The 17,972-nt window shown below is 44.4% G+C and overlaps 2 protein-coding genes across 2 annotated transcripts in view; both read left to right on the plus strand.

Moving 5' to 3' along the window:
* Nucleotides 1-9,153: 9,153 nt before the first annotated feature.
* Nucleotides 9,154-17,972, plus strand: part of ARSJ (arylsulfatase family member J) — a 34,009-nt gene continuing 25,190 nt past the window's right edge. Inside the window, exon 1 of the mRNA XM_059469836.1 lies at nt 9,154-9,790. Coding sequence (XP_059325819.1) covers nt 9,423-9,790 — 368 coding nt within the window. The 5' untranslated portion in view covers nt 9,154-9,422. The remainder of the gene's footprint in view (nt 9,791-17,972) is intronic.
* CAMK2D (calcium/calmodulin dependent protein kinase II delta) overlaps nt 9,605-17,972 on the plus strand; it is a 191,492-nt gene continuing 183,124 nt past the window's right edge. The window contains exon 1 of the mRNA XM_059469837.1: nt 9,605-9,790. The gene's annotated coding sequence lies outside the window, so the exon portion shown is untranslated. The remainder of the gene's footprint in view (nt 9,791-17,972) is intronic.

Below are 17,972 nucleotides of genomic sequence, written 5' to 3' on the forward strand. Positions count from 1 at the left end.
CTCTGATAAGGATGAAATACAACTAAAGACATACAGTACAGCTGCTGGGCTGTAGGCTTTAACAATTTTATCAGCCTCTGAAATTTACTTATGGGCTCAAACCTGAGTGTGAGAGGCAAGTGAAACATGCCTTGAGATTATTTGTGGTAAAAATGTAGGACTGTTCTTGCTTTTTTCCCTTAAAAAAATGAAGAGAAAATGCATTAAAACGACCAAGTTGAGAAGAGATATAGGATCCAAAATATATTAAACAAAAATCTTTTATTAAACTAATTAAAAAAATTTTTATTAAACAAATTAGACAAACTTTTAATTAAAACTTTTTTTTTTAAATCCCATGAGGATTAGGTGCCTGATCCATGGTCTGAAGACATGAATCTTTTCCAGTGTTATAAATGCCCATGAATATATTTATAAGTGTTTACTTTAGAGACAATATTAGAAGGAATTTCCTATAACAGTAAAAAAAGAGCTTGTATTTTATATCTCTTCACCCAAACCAAAAGATGGATGTGGCTTGCTTATAAATACTCATTGCTACATGTCAGAAAAAGGGGCAACGCATTCCTTCTAGATTCTTGTATTTCACACAGTTCTATTGCACAAAATACAATTTAGGTTTTTATTTTTTGATGATTGAAGTAGTGAAAGTTTAGACTATACATGTTCTTACTGTGTCCAGAATTCTGAGGGTTTATGGTAGCAGGAGTTCTGTGGGTGAAAGAACCTGTGCAATAAAGAGCATAGTAAATTAACAGAAACAACTATTGTTTTACCCATCATATATGTATATAAAAAAGTATTGACCTACAGGCAGCTGCAAATTATTACAGCTTTAGGAGTAGATTTTGCCAAATACATGCACTTAAAGTCCATTTTCAGGGAAGAAATGTAACCTGAGGATCAAATAACCCAAGGCTTTCACAGGCTGATACAGAAACTGCTGACACCCAGTTGAGGAAATTAGTTTCTCAGGGCTTTTTCCTCTGATGGTTTGTTTTTTTTTTTTTTCACTGCTGAGTGTGGTGATAGTTTCTATTTCACAGCATTTACAAGGCCTAGTACTGGGGAACAGAGGAAACTAAAGTAGTAAAACTTCCTCTAAGCCGAGGCAATTATTTTAGCAACTGCAGAATCGTGATGCTGCAGCAGCTGCTGTCATTCCAAGAGCATTCCATAGCTCATTAGAGCTCCATAGCTGCATGTCTGTGATGTTTCACGGACATCAGTGGCTCTTACTTCAAGCACTCCTTAGGTAAAACGTGTTCCTCCTACCTGTGGGCGCTGTGCAGTGGTGTGCACACTTCACAGGAAGTTCTTTTTTCCAGGAGAGGGTTTGGAAAGGTACCTGGGGCTGTCAGTACCCCCACAGCTCCTCGCACAGGGCATTCACGCAATGTTCCATGCCTGCAGCCCATGGCACAACTCACAGATTTATTGTAAGCTCCTAGCAAACAGCAGAGAAAGAGGAGCAGCCTGTTCTGTCCTGAGCACTTCCAGAAGAAAAGGCGACGTTTGCTCTCTAGAAACACAGAGGGACCTCTAACAACACGTTCTTTGACTGCTCTGCCCATGCCTTTTCCTGCCCTGGGAGAGGGATTTGCTTCCCAACGCAACATACAACACTGCAAACTCCTCAGGAAGCATAAAAGTATTACTGTTCAGTGTCTGAAGGGATGTGTCCCTGGTGGAGCTGAGCTTAATGATACTGTCAGGAGTCCAGCGCTGGCAGCACAGGGCCTGCACGGGTAATTCATCCCGAACGGGAAGGCCGGGAGACAGGGGGTTTTCATTTCAGCGTGGGGAAGGAAACACAAACCCACCTGGGAGAGCAGCTTGGTTTTATTGCACAGCTCTGTCTGTCTGAAGTCCTCTCACAGGAGCTGAGCCTGTGCTTGGAAAAGGGATGGAGGAATGTGCAATTCTGAGAGCAGATAAGAACCTATGGGTGCTGGGGCAGGGTAGCAGAGCGTGTTGAATCCCAGAGCAAAGCTTTACTTAGGTGATCTCCTGAAAGAGGATTGAGTTTCCTCTGAGATGTTTCACAAGGTTTGTGTGTAATTGAAAAGACAGCCTGATCCGAGCCATTGAACGTGCCTGACAGGAATTCGGAAGAGGGAATCGGTGGGGCTTCATCCAGGAGGCCAGGACGGTGCTGGGGCCGTTAATGCAAGCAGCCATTTGTGTGATGTTACCAGAGCAGAACGCTGGAAAGGCTTCTCAGAAAATTCTTAATTTATTACGTGTGCAGTTTGGGCAGGCAGGGGATGGATGGTATGTTTTCAGAAATCCTGGCACTCATCCAGGCCCAGCTGAAATCCCATCTAACCTGTGGAGCTGCTGACTTGGAGAATGCTCACGCATTCCCAGAGGAAGTGAGAGAAACACTCTACCTCCCGAATTTCGGCTCCTTGTTATTACTTACACTGCAACAGTGCCCTGAGGCTCTCATTTGCATAACACACTCCTGTGCGGTGTTTCACCTGGGATTTATCACCCTCTGTGGAATCAGAGAGGTTTTATGGTTTTTAATTACTGATTGACCTTAATCAGCAGTTTTTGGTTGCTCTGGTGTTCAGAACACGCTGCAGCCTGCATTTTACATTTCTGTGATTCAGTGTGCCACTGAATTCCATTCTGGCCAGCTTTTGCAGTAGAATTAGATAAATGCATTCTTCTTCCTCCTTACCTCTTGGTTCCTAAGCAACACTTATTTTCTGCCAGGTTAGTTATCCCTTTACCTGCTGCTTTATGGCACAAAGAAGGCAGTAGTTTTTCCTGAACACAGGAAGTGATGTTAGTGTAGAAAGGGGTTTTTAAAAGAATGTAAAATTGGTTAATTGTCATTTACATGTGTAGCTGCTCTATTAATTTTGGGAGGAATTGATGATTACATCCTCAATCCTAGTAAAAAGTGCCTGCAGCAGAAAAAGGCACATGCAGCCATTATCCACAACAAGAATAGTCCTGGCAGCACCATGCAAGAGAAGAGCTTTATTAGACTGCTGTCCTTTGAGGAGTCTCTTTCCAGCAGGCTGTAAATTGGGCTCACAAGGCTGTATCTGCACAGCAGCTTTAATTAAGTTTATCTTTTCTGTAGATGGAGAAGTCATTTCTACCAAAGATCTTTTCTACCAAAGACCTATGAATGAGACCTAGGGCCTCATTCATAGAAATGGGAATAATACAGTGAGGAAATTTACCCCCCAGACAATATACATTCTCATATTCATAATAAATAGCATTTCATTTGAAATACATTGTGTTCACACATACTTAGATAATTTACCAAACTTGCATGGAGTATTGATTGATTTAAATACCAAAAAAGAGATTTATAGCACATTTCTCCCTAAAAGCCTTGTGGTTCTTTTTTAATCTTCTTTATCATATTCTACCTCTCAATGCATGATTTGGTTATGTGAGTAGGCAGAGAGTTTAGGATTGGGTGAAGAATGCAAGTAGTTGCCTTGTGGACTGGACAGTATCAAATTCAGAATAGAAATAAAATACAGAAGTTTCAGTGATTGTGGTTAACAACTGGAATAGTGAATCAGGGTTTATAATCATAACTTTTAAGTGAAGTCTTGGGTTAGTTTCTAAAACATTTGCCCACATGTTTATAAGAGCATTATTTCAGGGAAGTTCTGTAGTTTCTGTGACATGAGTTGCTACACAGATGGTAATGGTGGGCTCTTCCAGCTTTAAAATCTATAACTAAATCTAATTCTTACTGTCTGCACTAAGAGCTGCTGTGACTGCTTTGAAAATCTTACAGTAAAGAAAGCAAATGAAAGTTCCTGCAGCATGCAGTTGCAAAAATGAACTGTACTAGTGGGTTTCAAGCAAACCCAAGGCAGTATTTCTCACAGTGCATGAGCCAAACTGGCAATGAGATCAAAACCAGGAACAGGTTCAATAGAAAACCATATAATTTCCCTCCCAATTATTGATTGTGACACAATAAACTCAGGAAATCCCCAAGCTGCTGGGTGCTGGAAGGGACCCATTTCCCAGACAAGAGGCATTTGTTCCGGCTCCAGGCAGATAAGGAATATGCCAAATCAAGCTTTACTGCTCTTTCCAGTGTGTGCAGGAGGAATGCAAGTTGGTGCTGCTCTGATTTGACTGCTTACTTCTGCTTTTGAGTTCAGTCCTCTTGTTTGGTTTGTGAGTAGCTGGGAGTAGTGAGCCACACAGATGACATTTATGATCCATTACCTAACACTTCTCTGCAGCAATGACATTCTAGCAGTTAATAATTCTGAACTAGGAAAGAGCTGAATGAAATGGCCCAGGCAAAGGTGAAGGGGTGAGATGTTGGGGTGGGTTTGGGTTGGTTTGTTTTGGGTTTGTTTTGTGGAGGTACTGACTGGGTGTTTAGGGGTTGCGATTGTTGGGTTTTCTGAGTTGTTTTGGGGTTTTCTGTGTGTATTTTGTTTTGTTGGGGTTTTTTACCTAAATCATGATCAGGTGAAATTAGGAGTTATTACCAGAGTAATCTCTGATATTGCAATCTGTAGAGTTCTGTATGCATTAAGCTTTTATTTGGTGTGTAGCAGTGAATCATCTAAATGCCATTTCTAGCATTTAACAGCTATTTAAAACATCCTGAGCCTTACAAACACTTCATTAGCATTCTTCCTTCTAAGGACAAGCACCATTCCTGGTTTAAATCATCCCTCTCCCTTAAAGCTTGCATTGGAAAGGCACAGCGTTTTGTCAGCTGTTCACCCGTAACCTTGAAATCAAATCCTTCCCAAGACCAAAAGAAATACTTAGAATTATATTTTTGCTGTAGTTGTACCCTTTTAACCAGTCTATATTTTCAGCTTTATTGTTGCATGGGATAAAAATGTCCTGTTGTGTGAATGCCAGGCAGTTGGTAGAACAGTTGCAGCAGTCTGTGGTGTATCCTTCCTAAACTAGGAAAGTTTTGTTCTGGACAGAGAAAAAGGTTTTTCTTCCATTGTAAAACTTTCGTAATTTTGAGAAGAGAATAAATCTTCCATCCTGTTTGAACTTCTTAGATTTATGTTGCAATTGCATTCATTATAAGCTCATGCCTTGGCCCACTTCTCTTTCTATGGCATTTTTAAGAGCACTAGAGTGCAGTTTTACCAAGGGTGCAAGTTTTAAACAGGACGGGTGACCTTTGTGTAAAACTCCATGCTGTAGGAACAGATGAGGCTGTTCCCTCTGTACTGTTAGTGGCAAGGAAACCGTGCTGGAGACTGTAGCTGAGAAAGAGATTCAGCCAACATGCCAAAGCTTCAAAGCACTATCATGCTGATGGCTGTGGCAGCCTCTGAATGTGTGCTGTAACCTCTTCAATTATTTGGCTCTTCAGAGACTCAGTAAAGCCAGAAAAGTGTCCACACCCCTTGCTCTGACAGCCAGAGAACTGTGACCTGTGCTCAGGGACCTGGGCCAGTGGGAGGTGTCCCTGCCCATGGCACGGGAACAGAGCTGGATGGTCTTTAAGGTCCCTTTCAAACCAACCATTCTGTGATTCTGTGACTTCTCCTGGCACCTGCTACCAAAATGTCCCCTTTTCCTACAGAAGCACAGCAGTTGCTGTTTCCAGAAGCAGCCATTTCAGTAGGACTGTAGGAGTTTAAAGACTTGGTTCTGTTTCACTTGGGACCATAAACCTTATGTAACTGGGAAATGGGAGACTCCTCCAGGAAGGCCAGCACCAGCTCCCAAGTTGTGTTGTTTCAGTGATTGCAGGGACTGACACAAGAGGGATATCTAAGGTCACGTCCCAGATTTCCAGAGTGACTTCACTGGCATCAGTTGAGTGAGTGCACATTTACATCAGTGCAGGCAGCTGAGATCAGAATCTGGACCTTTGCCTACGAAATACGGCGGGGAGCTGAGGAAAGTCTGTGTTAAATATAGAATAAGCTAAGAGCAAAGCTCTGTTTATATCATCATAAAGCAGGGAATAAGCCATGGGTGGAATCTGAGCATTCCCAAGCAGCACATCTGAAAATTAATTACCAGGGTCCACCAAAGGAGGCAAAGGGAATGATGTCAAGCTTGTGACTCACCAGACTTCTATTCATGTTGTAGTTTGCTGTTTTCAGTGATGAGGGCCTGGCAAAAGCACAGCACCCACCTGGACAGCAGAGTGCAGGGATGTCCTGCCTTTCCTTCCCCTGTGAGGAAGGTATGCTCAGGACAGGGGTTGCAGAAATGAGCAAGGTGAAAGGAAATGCACAGAAATTACTGTTCTTGGAAAGATGTAGAATATTGACTCTGTGTGTAGGCCAAAGCCTGCTTCATTCTTCCTCTAGTTGCAGCAATTCAGCTAAAAATAGCAGTTCACAAAGCTGTTCTTCAGGCAAAGTTTCCTGACGTCAGGCATGATTAGGAAGAGTACTGAACAGCACATCCCAAATTGCATTCTTCCTTGTTACTGACAGCTGTGAGTCACAGGTAAGAGAAACATATAGGCTCCAGCTAGGAGGAATTACCTTTGTCCAGCTAGGAAGAATTACGTTTTCAAGACTGACCTAAGGGTTAGAAAAACAGCTACTGTAGGAGCCTCAGCCCATGAATCTATTTTTTTCTATAAACTGTCTTCCCAAGACCTCACTTACCAGTATTGTTCCTGTTTCTCTGTAACTTGGAGAGAAGCTCTCTCTCAGGAAGAGTGCTGGCACAAGGAATGGGAGTTTGCATGTCCAGCCTTCATGCTGGAGCTCTCTCCAGTCTCCTGCACCACAGGGCTGTCACCCTTGGGAGGCAGCTGGCACAAAGGGCAGTCAGGGCAGAGAAAGGAGACAGAACACGTGTTTTTTGGGATATCTTTGTGTGTCATACACATCTGCCTTGGGAAGAGCAGGTCAGTGGCAGCCTGACCTGAAAGAGCCAGCAAAGGGCAGCTCTAAGAGCCCCCGCCCGCCTGCAGGTAACTGCAGATGAGCCTCCAACTGCAGCCATCCTCTCTGCACAAATTTAATTTGATGGCCTCAATACACACAAGAGACTGCAGAGCAAGAACTAAAAATATATCCCTTCCTAATGGTGTGCTAAATTCAGTTTTAACTAGTGTAAGTTTGAATTAATGTATTCACTGCGCTCAAGTTTAAATACCTATGGATGTTCAGGATTTCTTTCACCTCAGGGAAAAAATACTTCCTTCAGCTTTCACAACTCCTCTGTTCCTTTCACTGAGCATCCTGAATGGGCTCTATAAACCTTGGCTACAATTTCTGAGCATCTACAAATATTTCCTTAAGTAAAATATTAATAGCACATTATCTTCTAAGGCCTCTCTGCTTGAAGGTCAGTTGAGTATTTTGCTGACATAAGCCTACTTTTGTTTTTGCAAAAGTAGGAGAAAAAAAAGAAAAAAAGGAAGCTTTGTCAGGCCTAAAAAGAGAGAAGGTCAAGTTTATAGATGTCTGGCAGAGATTGCCCTGGAATATTTTCATTTGCAGCTGGGTGGGACTAACAGGGCTTGGTATGGTTAATGGGGCACTGGAAAGTCACAGGCTCTGCTCTCCTCCTGTCCTCTTAGAGCTGTTCTATGGCATCTTCTTAATAATATAGTTTTCCTACTTTACTGCTGGAAAATAGGTATGTATACATTTGATCAGATACTTATTATGGTGCTCTGATGTTTGCCTGGGTCCATGGTGCTACTACAGCTTATATTAAAAGGGTATCATCATATCTTGTTTGTGTTAAAGGCAAAACGGCATCACTAATCTGATTTGCATTGACCATTTATGGATTTAGTGTCTACATACATTCTTTTGGTCTTGTAAGCATGGGGAAAAGGCAAGAGTAAAAATTGGAATAGAAAATTCTTTTAAAGGAAGTGTAACTTCAAGGAATCGTAGAATGGTTTGAGTTGGAAGGAACCTCTAGTTCCAACCCCCCCTGCCATGGGCAGGGACAGTAGATGAAAATGTCACAGTTTCTTAAGTTTAAGATTTTGGTGTTTTGTTTTTTTTTTTTTCAAGAGCTTGTGTTAATATGCTGTGATTTCAGAAGATGTTCTACCTCAGAAGTTAAACTCTGCAGGTTTTGCGGTGCAGTTGTTACTTTTTTGTATCACTTTTCAGTGTGAGCAGGCCTTTACTTAGCACACTGAAATCCCTAAATCTGCTTTTACTTCCATGTTTTCATGCTGTAGCATTGAAAACTTCAGCATAACAGTTATTTCTGAATGGGTCTTTTTCAATGGAAATTTTAGAGTGGGGACAGTTTTGTACAAACTGATGTGACCCGAATTGAAGTTCTCTCAAGACAGCCCTACTTTATTTTTAATCCGGGAGGGATCCCAGAGGGATGTAGAAAGTCCCTTGGCAGGGACCAGCTGGAGCTTAGCGCAGAGGTGCAGGAACTAGAGGGCTTGGTCCAAGTTCCTGTTTAAGAGTTAATGCTTTATAAAACCTGGTGTGACTAAAAGTCGTTCATGCTGACTCACGTTAGACAGGTCAGACCTGCAGATTTACTTCAGCCTAATCGTGTGTTAATATCAGTTTCTGCTTGACTCGGTGTCTTCCAGAGCAGGGCGAAGTTGTATTTTGCAACTGCAGCACATTCGTACTTTAACCCAAATTCTTAAAAGTGATTGTGTTCTGCAAAAGCGCATTCCTGGCGTTTGCCACAACCTCGCCAGAATTGGAGGGTTTGGGATTTGGGGCTGTTTTGTGGCTGGAAACAAATCCGGTACGTTCATACCTTCCAGATGTTTGTGGCCAAGTCAGAAACACTTAAAACAATCAATATTTCGAGGGGGCGGAAGGAGCAGGACCACCTCGCTGTGGGGGGGAGGCTGGGGCTGGCGGCCGAACGGGGTGGGGGATTTTCCTCTGGGATGCGGGGGGCGGGCGAGGGAGGGGAGGAGAGGGAAAGGAAGAAAAGAGTTGCGGACGGGTCGGGCCGGGGCAGGAACCGGGCTTGCGGAGGGGCCGGGCAGGGAGGAGCGGGGCTGCGGGCTCTGCCGGGCCGGGGTGCCCCCGTCCTTCGGCGGGTCCGAGCGCCGGGAGCCACCGGGGGCGGTGGCGAGGGTGGGCGGAGGGAGCGGGGAGGGAGCGGCAGCGCCGGCGGAGGCGGGCGGGGGGCGGCCCGTCCCGGCCCCGTCCCGTCCCGTCCCGTCCCGGGGCGCCCCGGCTCGCCCCGCCATGGGCAGCGGCCCCGGGACGGGCTGGCAGCGGCGCCCCTGCGCGGGGCCGGGGGCGGGCCGAGGGTGCTGTGACCCCCGGCGGGGCCCTGCCCACCCGCCCGGCTCCGGCATCGGCTCCAGCGGCTGAAGTTGCCGAAGTTGTGGTGGCTGCGATGTCCCTCGCCCGGAGGGAGCCCTGACGGGCGCCGCCCGTCCCGAGGCCGCCTGGCTTTGTTGGGTTTTTGTCGATTTATTTCCTTTTCGTTCCTGTTTTTCTGCCCTCCCGCCGCGGTGGATGGCCCGCGGTGGGCGCCGCTGGCCGCGCGGCCCCAGCCCGGGGAGGATGGTGGCGGCGGTGCTGGCCGGGCTGTCCCTGCTCAGCCTCCTCACCTGCGGCTACCTGGCCTGGGGCAGCCGCCGGGGAGGTGCCGGGGAGGCGCCGGAGAACCTGCTGGGTGAGGAGCCCGCGGCCGGCGCCTCCCGCTCGCAGCCGCACATCATCTTCATCCTGGCCGACGATCAGGGCTTCAGGGACGTGGGGTACCACGGGTCCGAGATCCGGACGCCCACGCTGGACAAGCTGGCTGCCGAAGGGGTCAAGCTGGAGAACTACTACGTCCAGCCCATGTGTACACCATCCAGAAGCCAATTGATCACTGGAAAGTAAGTTTGCTACTGCTTCATCATTCACCTCTCCAGCCTATACGCTGTCCCTGTTGGAAAGAGCAGGGGTGAACCTGGCAGGTTCACGTCTGGGTTATCCTATGGGCAGAAGGTGCCTCTGTGGTTCCCTTAAAACCCTTAAATGGAACGGACTTGTGACAGGTTTGAAACAGCGAGATGAAGCTGTCACCGTGTGAGGCAGGAGGGTTCAGCACTGCGAGCTGCCCTGCAGAGTGCTGGAGCACGTTGGTGCTTACAGCATCACTGACAGACGTGCTGGTTGTCAAGTAACGTTGCTATTGCTGGGAGCGAGCAGCTCCGCTTTGCTCTGTGATTTCCAGGGCACTCAGAGGAGGAGGAAATGCCAGCCTTTCGTTTTCTTTTCCTGTGTTCATTGCAGCTGAGTCACGGGTCTCACTGGCATTGTCTTCTTGTGGTTTTTTCAAAGGGTTATCCTGCGTTTCTGAGCTGGTGTCCCAGTGAGTCACATGTGGACGGGCACGGGGAGTTCAGGCTCTCTCAGCACCCTTAGCTGGAGCATGGCTCTTGTCACATTGCAGACAATTACAAACTTTACTCCTAAGCCACTAAAATAGGTACCTCTCCTAACTGGTGAGAGCTCTGGGTGGGTATCATGTGCTTTGCCTTAAAGTTGTGTTATATTGTGGTCTGCTAACAAAATAATTACCCAGCCTCAAGGCCTTCTTACATCAGAAGGTTAATGAGGATTAAGGACGGGAGTTTATGCATTTGAACTGTAGGAACAATTTCTAAATCTCCAAGTGTGGACGCATTTACTGTGGAACAAAACTTCCTTGTCTCTGTTTAGCTTAACTCCCTTTGACAGGAACAGGGAACTCTTAAAGAGCAAAACAAAATGAGAGGAAAAAAGTTTAATTTCTCCTTTCCCGAAGTATAAACAGGAACAAGACCATGTTAATACTGCTGGTAAAAGAAACACATGTTAAATAAAACAAGCAACTGGCCTGGTGTGTCGCATCTCCATATGGTAGAGCTGGAGATAATTCCCAGTCTCGGTCTATTTCCCAGCCTTGCTGGACCAGGGAGATTTGCATGGAGAGCTGACACATTATCTAGAGCAAGAATTCCACACAGGTCTTTGTTTGGGTTTTATTTTTACTTCTTTGTGCAGACTGTGTCTCAGAAGTTCTTTGGAGGCGCCTCCTCGCTCATTCACAAGAACAGAGTTGCCCTGAGGCCGCTGAAGCAGCAGCTCTCAAGGGAAACGGGTGCCAGGGCAGCGATCAGTGCACCTCGGCTCTCTTTAGAGGCACGCAGCACTTGGAGACCAGGAGCTCTGCCAGCAGCACGTAGGCAGCCAGCTTTCTGAGCTTTCTGAGCTTTCTGAGCTTTCTGAGCACGGTGGCTTGGGAAGCAGTGCTTCACAAAGGCAGCGTCATGCCTTACAGCAATGACTCATGCAGCAGCTGCGGGAATGGGATGACCGGGTTCCAGTGGAACCAGGGTGCTGCTCTGGCTCTTGGAGGCTGCAGAGATTGTCTAAACGTGAGAAAAGTACAAGTTCAGGATAACTGTTACTCAGTTTAACTATTTTGATCCTTCTTTAAATACAGTAAAAGGTAGGCATGTTCTGAGGAGCCCTGCTCTTTCATTGGCTTGCCAGGCAGAAATGGTTCTGCAAATCTGCCTGTTTTGGTTTTGGAAACGTTTACAGGAAAAAAGAAATTTGCTTATACTTTGTCTTTATTTTCTTAGTCTGCTGGTCTGAAGCCCTTATAGTATTTTTTTTTTTATCTTGACCTTGTTTTGATCTTGGTTCTGTTAGGGAAAAAGGAGCTGTAGAGAGAGAACTGTTTCTCATGAGTGAGGAATCAGGGAGGGATTGGTGAGGGGTTGATAGGCTGGGTAGAGTACTCACAAGGCAGGTTCAGAGAATACTGTTTCCATTCTTGCTGAAGGTAAATGCTTTGATGACTGCTTTTAATGCCTTCTTAGAAAAGGTGTCTTAATTAAAATGCCAGGATTTGGGCACTCCTAATCCAGGACAGGTGCTGGTATTTCCTGAGTTGTTAAATGTGCTAGTTCCAGGCTAAAGACCTGCTCATCTTCTGGAGGATCACTTGGATGCTCCATGCCTCCCAATACACATCCAGTGCTTAACATAGTACCAAAGAATAGTTTAGGTCTGAAGGGACCTTTAAAAGTCCAGGCCCCGGCCATGGACATGGACATCTTGAACTAGAGCATGTTCCAAACATAACCTGTTGGATCAGTCAAATCCAGAGGGACTTGTGTAAATCAGAGTCATGACTGATTCAGGTTGCCAAGTGGAAGTTAAATTGTGGAGAAGACTTTGAACAACCCAAGTTCTTCACAGGTCTCCAGGCAGCCCCTCCATGGCCTGTGTTAGTAAAGAGACCCTTCTTTTGGTGGCTGTCCTGTGTGTGAGCTAGTACAGGGCAGGAGGCTGGAGATGACCTGTTAGAAGGAAGAGGCAGAATTATTTTTTCCCCCTGTGCTGTACCACAGAGTGGCAGCTGGTGAGTTTGTCATCCTGACCACTTCTGAGTCCTGTCTGCTCTCTCACACCCTGTGTGTGAGCCTTTGGCCGCTTTCATTCCTTGCTTTCCCACAGTATTGTCACTTTCCCCATTCACTCCATCCAAAACTATTGCTTTTAGGCCATTAGTGGGGCTGGCTTCCACTGCTTATTATTTTGGGCTGTACTTCTGGGTGTGTGTGGGGGGTTGCAGCTGAGCTGAGCCTCAGGAATGAAGAAGGGTGTGAGCGGTGGGCTGAGGGCCAGTGTGATGTGCAGGGGCTGTGAGGGGACGGGAGGGAGCGGCTCTGCACAGCAGCTGCACAGCTGGGGTGGCAGCAGGGACCTGGGTGACAGGGTGTGCTCTGCCCTGGGCAGCTCTGGGACCCTGCCCCGCCTCTCCCACCTCCTACAGCTGGACTAAACCTGTGGTTGTTGACCGGCTTGGCTGTGAGTGACATAAATTGTCTCCAGATGAGTTGTTTTGTGTGGTACGGTATTTTTTGTGGTTGTTTCCTTCTTGAAAGTATCGGGCATGCCTCAAAACCTAAATAATTTGAGCAGAATGGGGTACCTGGCTGAAAGCCTATAAGCTTAGAGAAACATGTCTTGGGGTAGCTGTCCCAGTTCTGTGCAGCAGGCATTATGCAATGCAGGGGTATTTGCTGGAACAGTATCTAACTTAGCAAAGGAATCTGACAATTAATACTGACTGATAAGGAGGAATCTAGACATAATATGCTGTGAATGCTTTTGGCATTATTTAGATACCTGCTTCCTCCTCTAGGCTCCTGGTTTTCTGCTGACCATCAGACTAGTAGCCTGGGGAACGTGGTGTGCACTGGAATCCATCTGGGCCACAGGAAGGTTCCTCATCTGTTCAGGAATAGGGATCTCTCTTTGTAGAATCTGATGCACAGCTGGGGTTACAGATCAGTGAGAATCTGAAATCCTTTTCTGAGTCATGGAAGCCCTGCACTAATCTCCGGAATGAGCTTTGCACTGTGGATGGAATGCAGAGAGGGAAGATGTTGGGATATGCTGAAAGTCTGGGGAAATAAATCTTTTTTTTCCCTGGGATAAAATGGAATATTGAGAATTTGCTCATCCGAAGCAGACAGAAATAGACTCTGTAATCAGTAAGCATAATCTGAGTGTTATTGTAATACAAGTAATTATATCTCTTATCTAATTCAGAAATGTCACACATTTATAAACATATATATATATGTATAGCTATGTGTGTTAGGCATATGGCTCTAGGCATCCCTGTGTAGTGATACCTAGTTCAGCATAAAAAATGACAATCTTTGAGCAAACTAAGACTTATTTTGGCAAACAGGAGTGGGCTCAGTACTTTGAGTTGCAGGCAGCATAGCTGATTCAAGGCAAGCAGAAGTCCTTTACTCTGAGGGTGTGAGGTGTTGGTCATCCTCCTCTCTCCCTGCTCCTGGGTGTATCCTGACCCAGACTGCAGTTCCAGCAGGGTGCTGCTCTGGGAAGGAGCCAGTACAGCAGTGTGGGACTGGGAATTACCTGCTGTGCTCTGAGTGCAGTGAAGGGTCCTGGGAAGCATATCTAACACTCCATTAGAAACAAAACATCAGGGCTGCAGAATATCAGCCTGAAGTAGCAAGAGGTGACCTGATACTTCATCTGCTCTGGGGTAAAGGGACTTGGCAGTCAGTGCTCCTGAGCTTCATTCTGATCAGTGTTTCCATTAAGAACTGAGATGATGAAATAAAACGTTCTGATTAAATGGGCTGGTGAGAGAGGAGGGACTATAGTGATACTGAAAATCATCTTGACAAATTAGAGACATAGTCTGAAATAAAACAAAATTAAAGCCAGCAGTGATAAATAGAAGATACTCTGCTGAATTTCTGAAGCAGGAAGAAATGTAATGTGCTGAGAATGGTGATCAATTCCTTAGACAGTATTCCTTTAGAAAAGTAGCTGGAATTACAGTGCATCATGCACTGGGTGTGAGGTCAGCAATGTCATGCTGTTACAAAAAAGGTGAACATCACATGAGTTTGTGAGAATGTGGGGCCTGGTAGGTCTGTGAGGAGCCCTTCTCCATGGCTGGAGCACTTTTGCCCAAACTTGGGCATCATTCCCCAAGAGCAACATCTGTATCTTAGGAGAGTGTCCAGAGAAGGGTGATCTGATATCTCAGGGAGATAACTTGGGGGAAGGATCAGAGGAGATAGAGCTGTTTAGTCTGAAGGAGAGAAAAATGGCAAGGGACGTGGTAGGCCTCTGGTGTTTTAAGAGCTGTGTACAGAAGGGACATCGTGTGTGTTCAGTGTCATGCTGGGTGGTACAAGAAATGAGGGGCTTTCTGGAGCAGGAAAACTTCAGGTCAGATCAGAGGGAGAACCTGCAATGCAGAGATTGTGAAACCCTGGAATAGCTGGCTTTGAGAAATTGCTGGGTTTCTCCAGCGGCAGTCATTAGGAAGGATATGTCAGGAATGACATAACATAGCTGAGTCTGTCTTGGGGAAAAGGGTTGAGTTGGATGGGGTCTCTTCCAGCTTGGATTCATCTGTGCCTCATTTGAAGTACGGATTAATACACAAGGCCTTCTGAGGCATGGTGTGAATAAAACACTACTAAATGCCAGAAACTATTTCAGCGTTCACTCTGAGAGAAAATGCTGTGTGAAAGTTGAATTTCAGTTTTCTCCTAGAAATTCCTGTTTTCTTCATCCTAGTTTTCTCTGGAAATTTTCAAGATTTTTCCCCCTAGGCCTCATAACTCTTGGAGTATGTCATTGTTTATTTCTGCTGACTTCTTTCAGGACCGTTTGTGGGATGGCTGCCAAAGATGTTGAGGTATCTTTTTCCATGTTCTTATGTCTTTCACTTAGCATGACATTGTCCATACATGCATATATATGAAGCACGTACAGAGAACAAGTCAATAATTAAATGCAAGGACTTATTTTTCTTTCTTTTCTTCTTCCTCTGTTTGCTCTCCTCTATTCTATGGAAAATTAGATCCAGGTATTGAGCTGCTCTGGGATATTAAGCTACAAGAGGTCTGTCCATATCATTGTAATTATTAATTGACTGCACAAAGGAGCATATGGAGAACAGGGCAGGAAGGGAAACTACATGCAGGCAATCAAGATAAAAAGTGGCACATGCAGGAAGTAGCAAAGTGTAGGACAGGTTGTGATAACTTTTTCTTGCATCACTTTCTGGCAGCCTCTAAGAATATTGTGTGATAGGCAAAGTCTGTTGCATGGAACAAACAGCATTGCCTGACATTTGTAACTATGTAGTGGAAATTGATTTTTGTTTTTCATTTTCCAAGTTATGTACTTTTCCAAAGTACAGTAGGCTAAAGAAACAGAGTTGGAAATAAATTTAGAAAATCTGTAATTGTAAATTATCAGTACTCCAAAGAGCTTGTTATAGGCTTTTATCCTGCAGTTTGGTTTGTTGGGTGTCCCAACTGTAAAAGAGAAGTTAAATCCCATGGAAAAGTTAAGCTTAAAGTAATTAAGGAATTTAGCCCTTTTAGCATTGTTGCTGATACATGCTTTGGCATTGGTGACACACAGCACTGTGACAAGAAGCTGGATGAGCGGGGGCCATGGAGTGCAGTTCTCCCTTTTACTGTTACTCTTCCTTCATGTGACCCTTCAAGTGAATCAAGATGGGAACCTGAGATGGCTGTCTGAAAATAAAACTGGAAATTAAAATATGAGGTCTGCTTTTCCGTCAAAGGATTTAGACCAAATGAAATGGGACAAATTAAATTAATGTTTTCATTAAGACACTTTACATTTCATAGAAAGATTTTCCAGATTAGTGAGCTGAAGGTCAGAAGAAGGGAAGAATCTGTCCACATTCATTCTGTCTCTGTGGCACTTTTGTGGGTGATAATACCACACCCAGGGCTTGGTCTTGACAATTGTGTGTATCTTAGTTCAGGGTTTGAATTTTTGTTGCACTTTGGGTTTAAAGTCAATCTTTGATATTTCCTTTTCCCCCCATATTTTTTGCTTGGCTTTGTATTGATTTGCAGTCAGATTTTCTGTGCTGAGTTGAGTTTGCTCCATTCTGGAATGTCTGTTCCAGAATGAAGGAGGTAATTCACCAACCATTTTTCAATTAATATAAATAGCACAAGGCAAAGAAGATTGGGCCTGTGTGAGTGATCTTGTGTAGGATGTGTTAGCTTTCTCTGTATCAGTAAGCATTTCATCAAAGCTACCCAATTTATTGGTTTTCTCACTTCAAAACCAGAAGACCTGGCTGCTTACCTCAGCTTCTCTCTGTACATGTTAATTGAGAGGCTGGAACGCAATAGCAAGAGTTCAGAGAAAACCCAAGACAATCCTAATGGGTAACAAATGCAAAGGATTAATACAAAAGGTGTTTTAAACATTGACTGAAATAGCTCTGTGGCCTGTGATGAAATTGCAGAATTTTAAAAGGGGAACTTTATTGGTTTATAATAAGAAAGCAGTTCAGTATGTTTCATCATCCTAGTTCAACTGCAGTTGTAATACATTAATTGGTGGTGTCAGCTATCACCTGCTTATTAATTCAGGCTGTTAGCAGCACATTATCAAGCTCGAGGTTGGAGGGACAGAATGTTGCTGGAGTTGGAAAACAAATCTGAGATAATTAGGCACATTTTAATCTGCTTCATACACAAAATTATCTTCTCAAATGCATCTCTGCAGATATTAGATAACAAGCATTGAAGTAGACATTATTAATATCATAAGTATGTTATGGCCCCAGAGCCTTTATTTTCAACCTTGGGGCAGAAATCTCACATCTGGAAACCCAACCAAGTCCTTATTTTTCTTACACTTAAACACATGGTTAGTGAGGATGTTTATGCCACAGCAGCTTTCTCACTGTCATGGCACTCTAATTGTAAGTGCAGAATTCAAACTAAATTACTTTGGCTTTTAATTTTTTTTCCTTTTTTAATTGAAATATTAATTCAGCTTTTTGGGATAGATTTTAATTCCAGTGCATCCTCTTATCAGATTATTAGCTGTTTTCTAGCCAAATCTCTTGCATCCATTTTCTGATTCAGTCTACTTTTATCTCCATTTATGAGTTTTAAAGCATTCCTTCCCTGAAAGAGAATTTTCTCCCATTATGAGATAACATTATGTAATTTTTCTTAGCATTTATAGAACACAAGTGGGTACCAAGGTACTGCTTTAGAGGCGATCTCTGTGATAATAAGCTCTCATGAGAAATGAGTTCCCTTCTGTGTTGAAGAGGCAGAAAATTACAAATTTGAAGAAACACTATAATTTGAGGAAAATGGGAAGCTGAAGGGAAAGGAGAAAATTAGTTTCAGGATAGGGGGAAGCAGTGTAGTATCTTTAGGCTAAATATACTCTAATAGACCCACTGTTGCCTCACAAATTGTACCTCTCTGAATGTAATAAACTTTGTCAAAACACCATTTACCATCACATTTTATATACTCCGATCTAGTTGTTGCCATGGATCAGAGTTGATGAAGTCCCAGAAAACTGGGTTTGAGGGGGCCTCTGGAGGTTGCTGAATTAGGTCTCCTGCCAAATTACATCACACAGCAGGGACACACTGACTTTATAAACTCTTCTTTATTGTTTGTTTCCTCCTGGACATAAAAAAATATTGCCAAGTATTCA

The sequence above is a fragment of the Ammospiza nelsoni genome, chromosome 4, assembly GCF_027579445.1.
Source record: "Ammospiza nelsoni isolate bAmmNel1 chromosome 4, bAmmNel1.pri, whole genome shotgun sequence".
In the NCBI taxonomy this organism is placed as follows: domain Eukaryota; kingdom Metazoa; phylum Chordata; class Aves; order Passeriformes; family Passerellidae; genus Ammospiza; species Ammospiza nelsoni.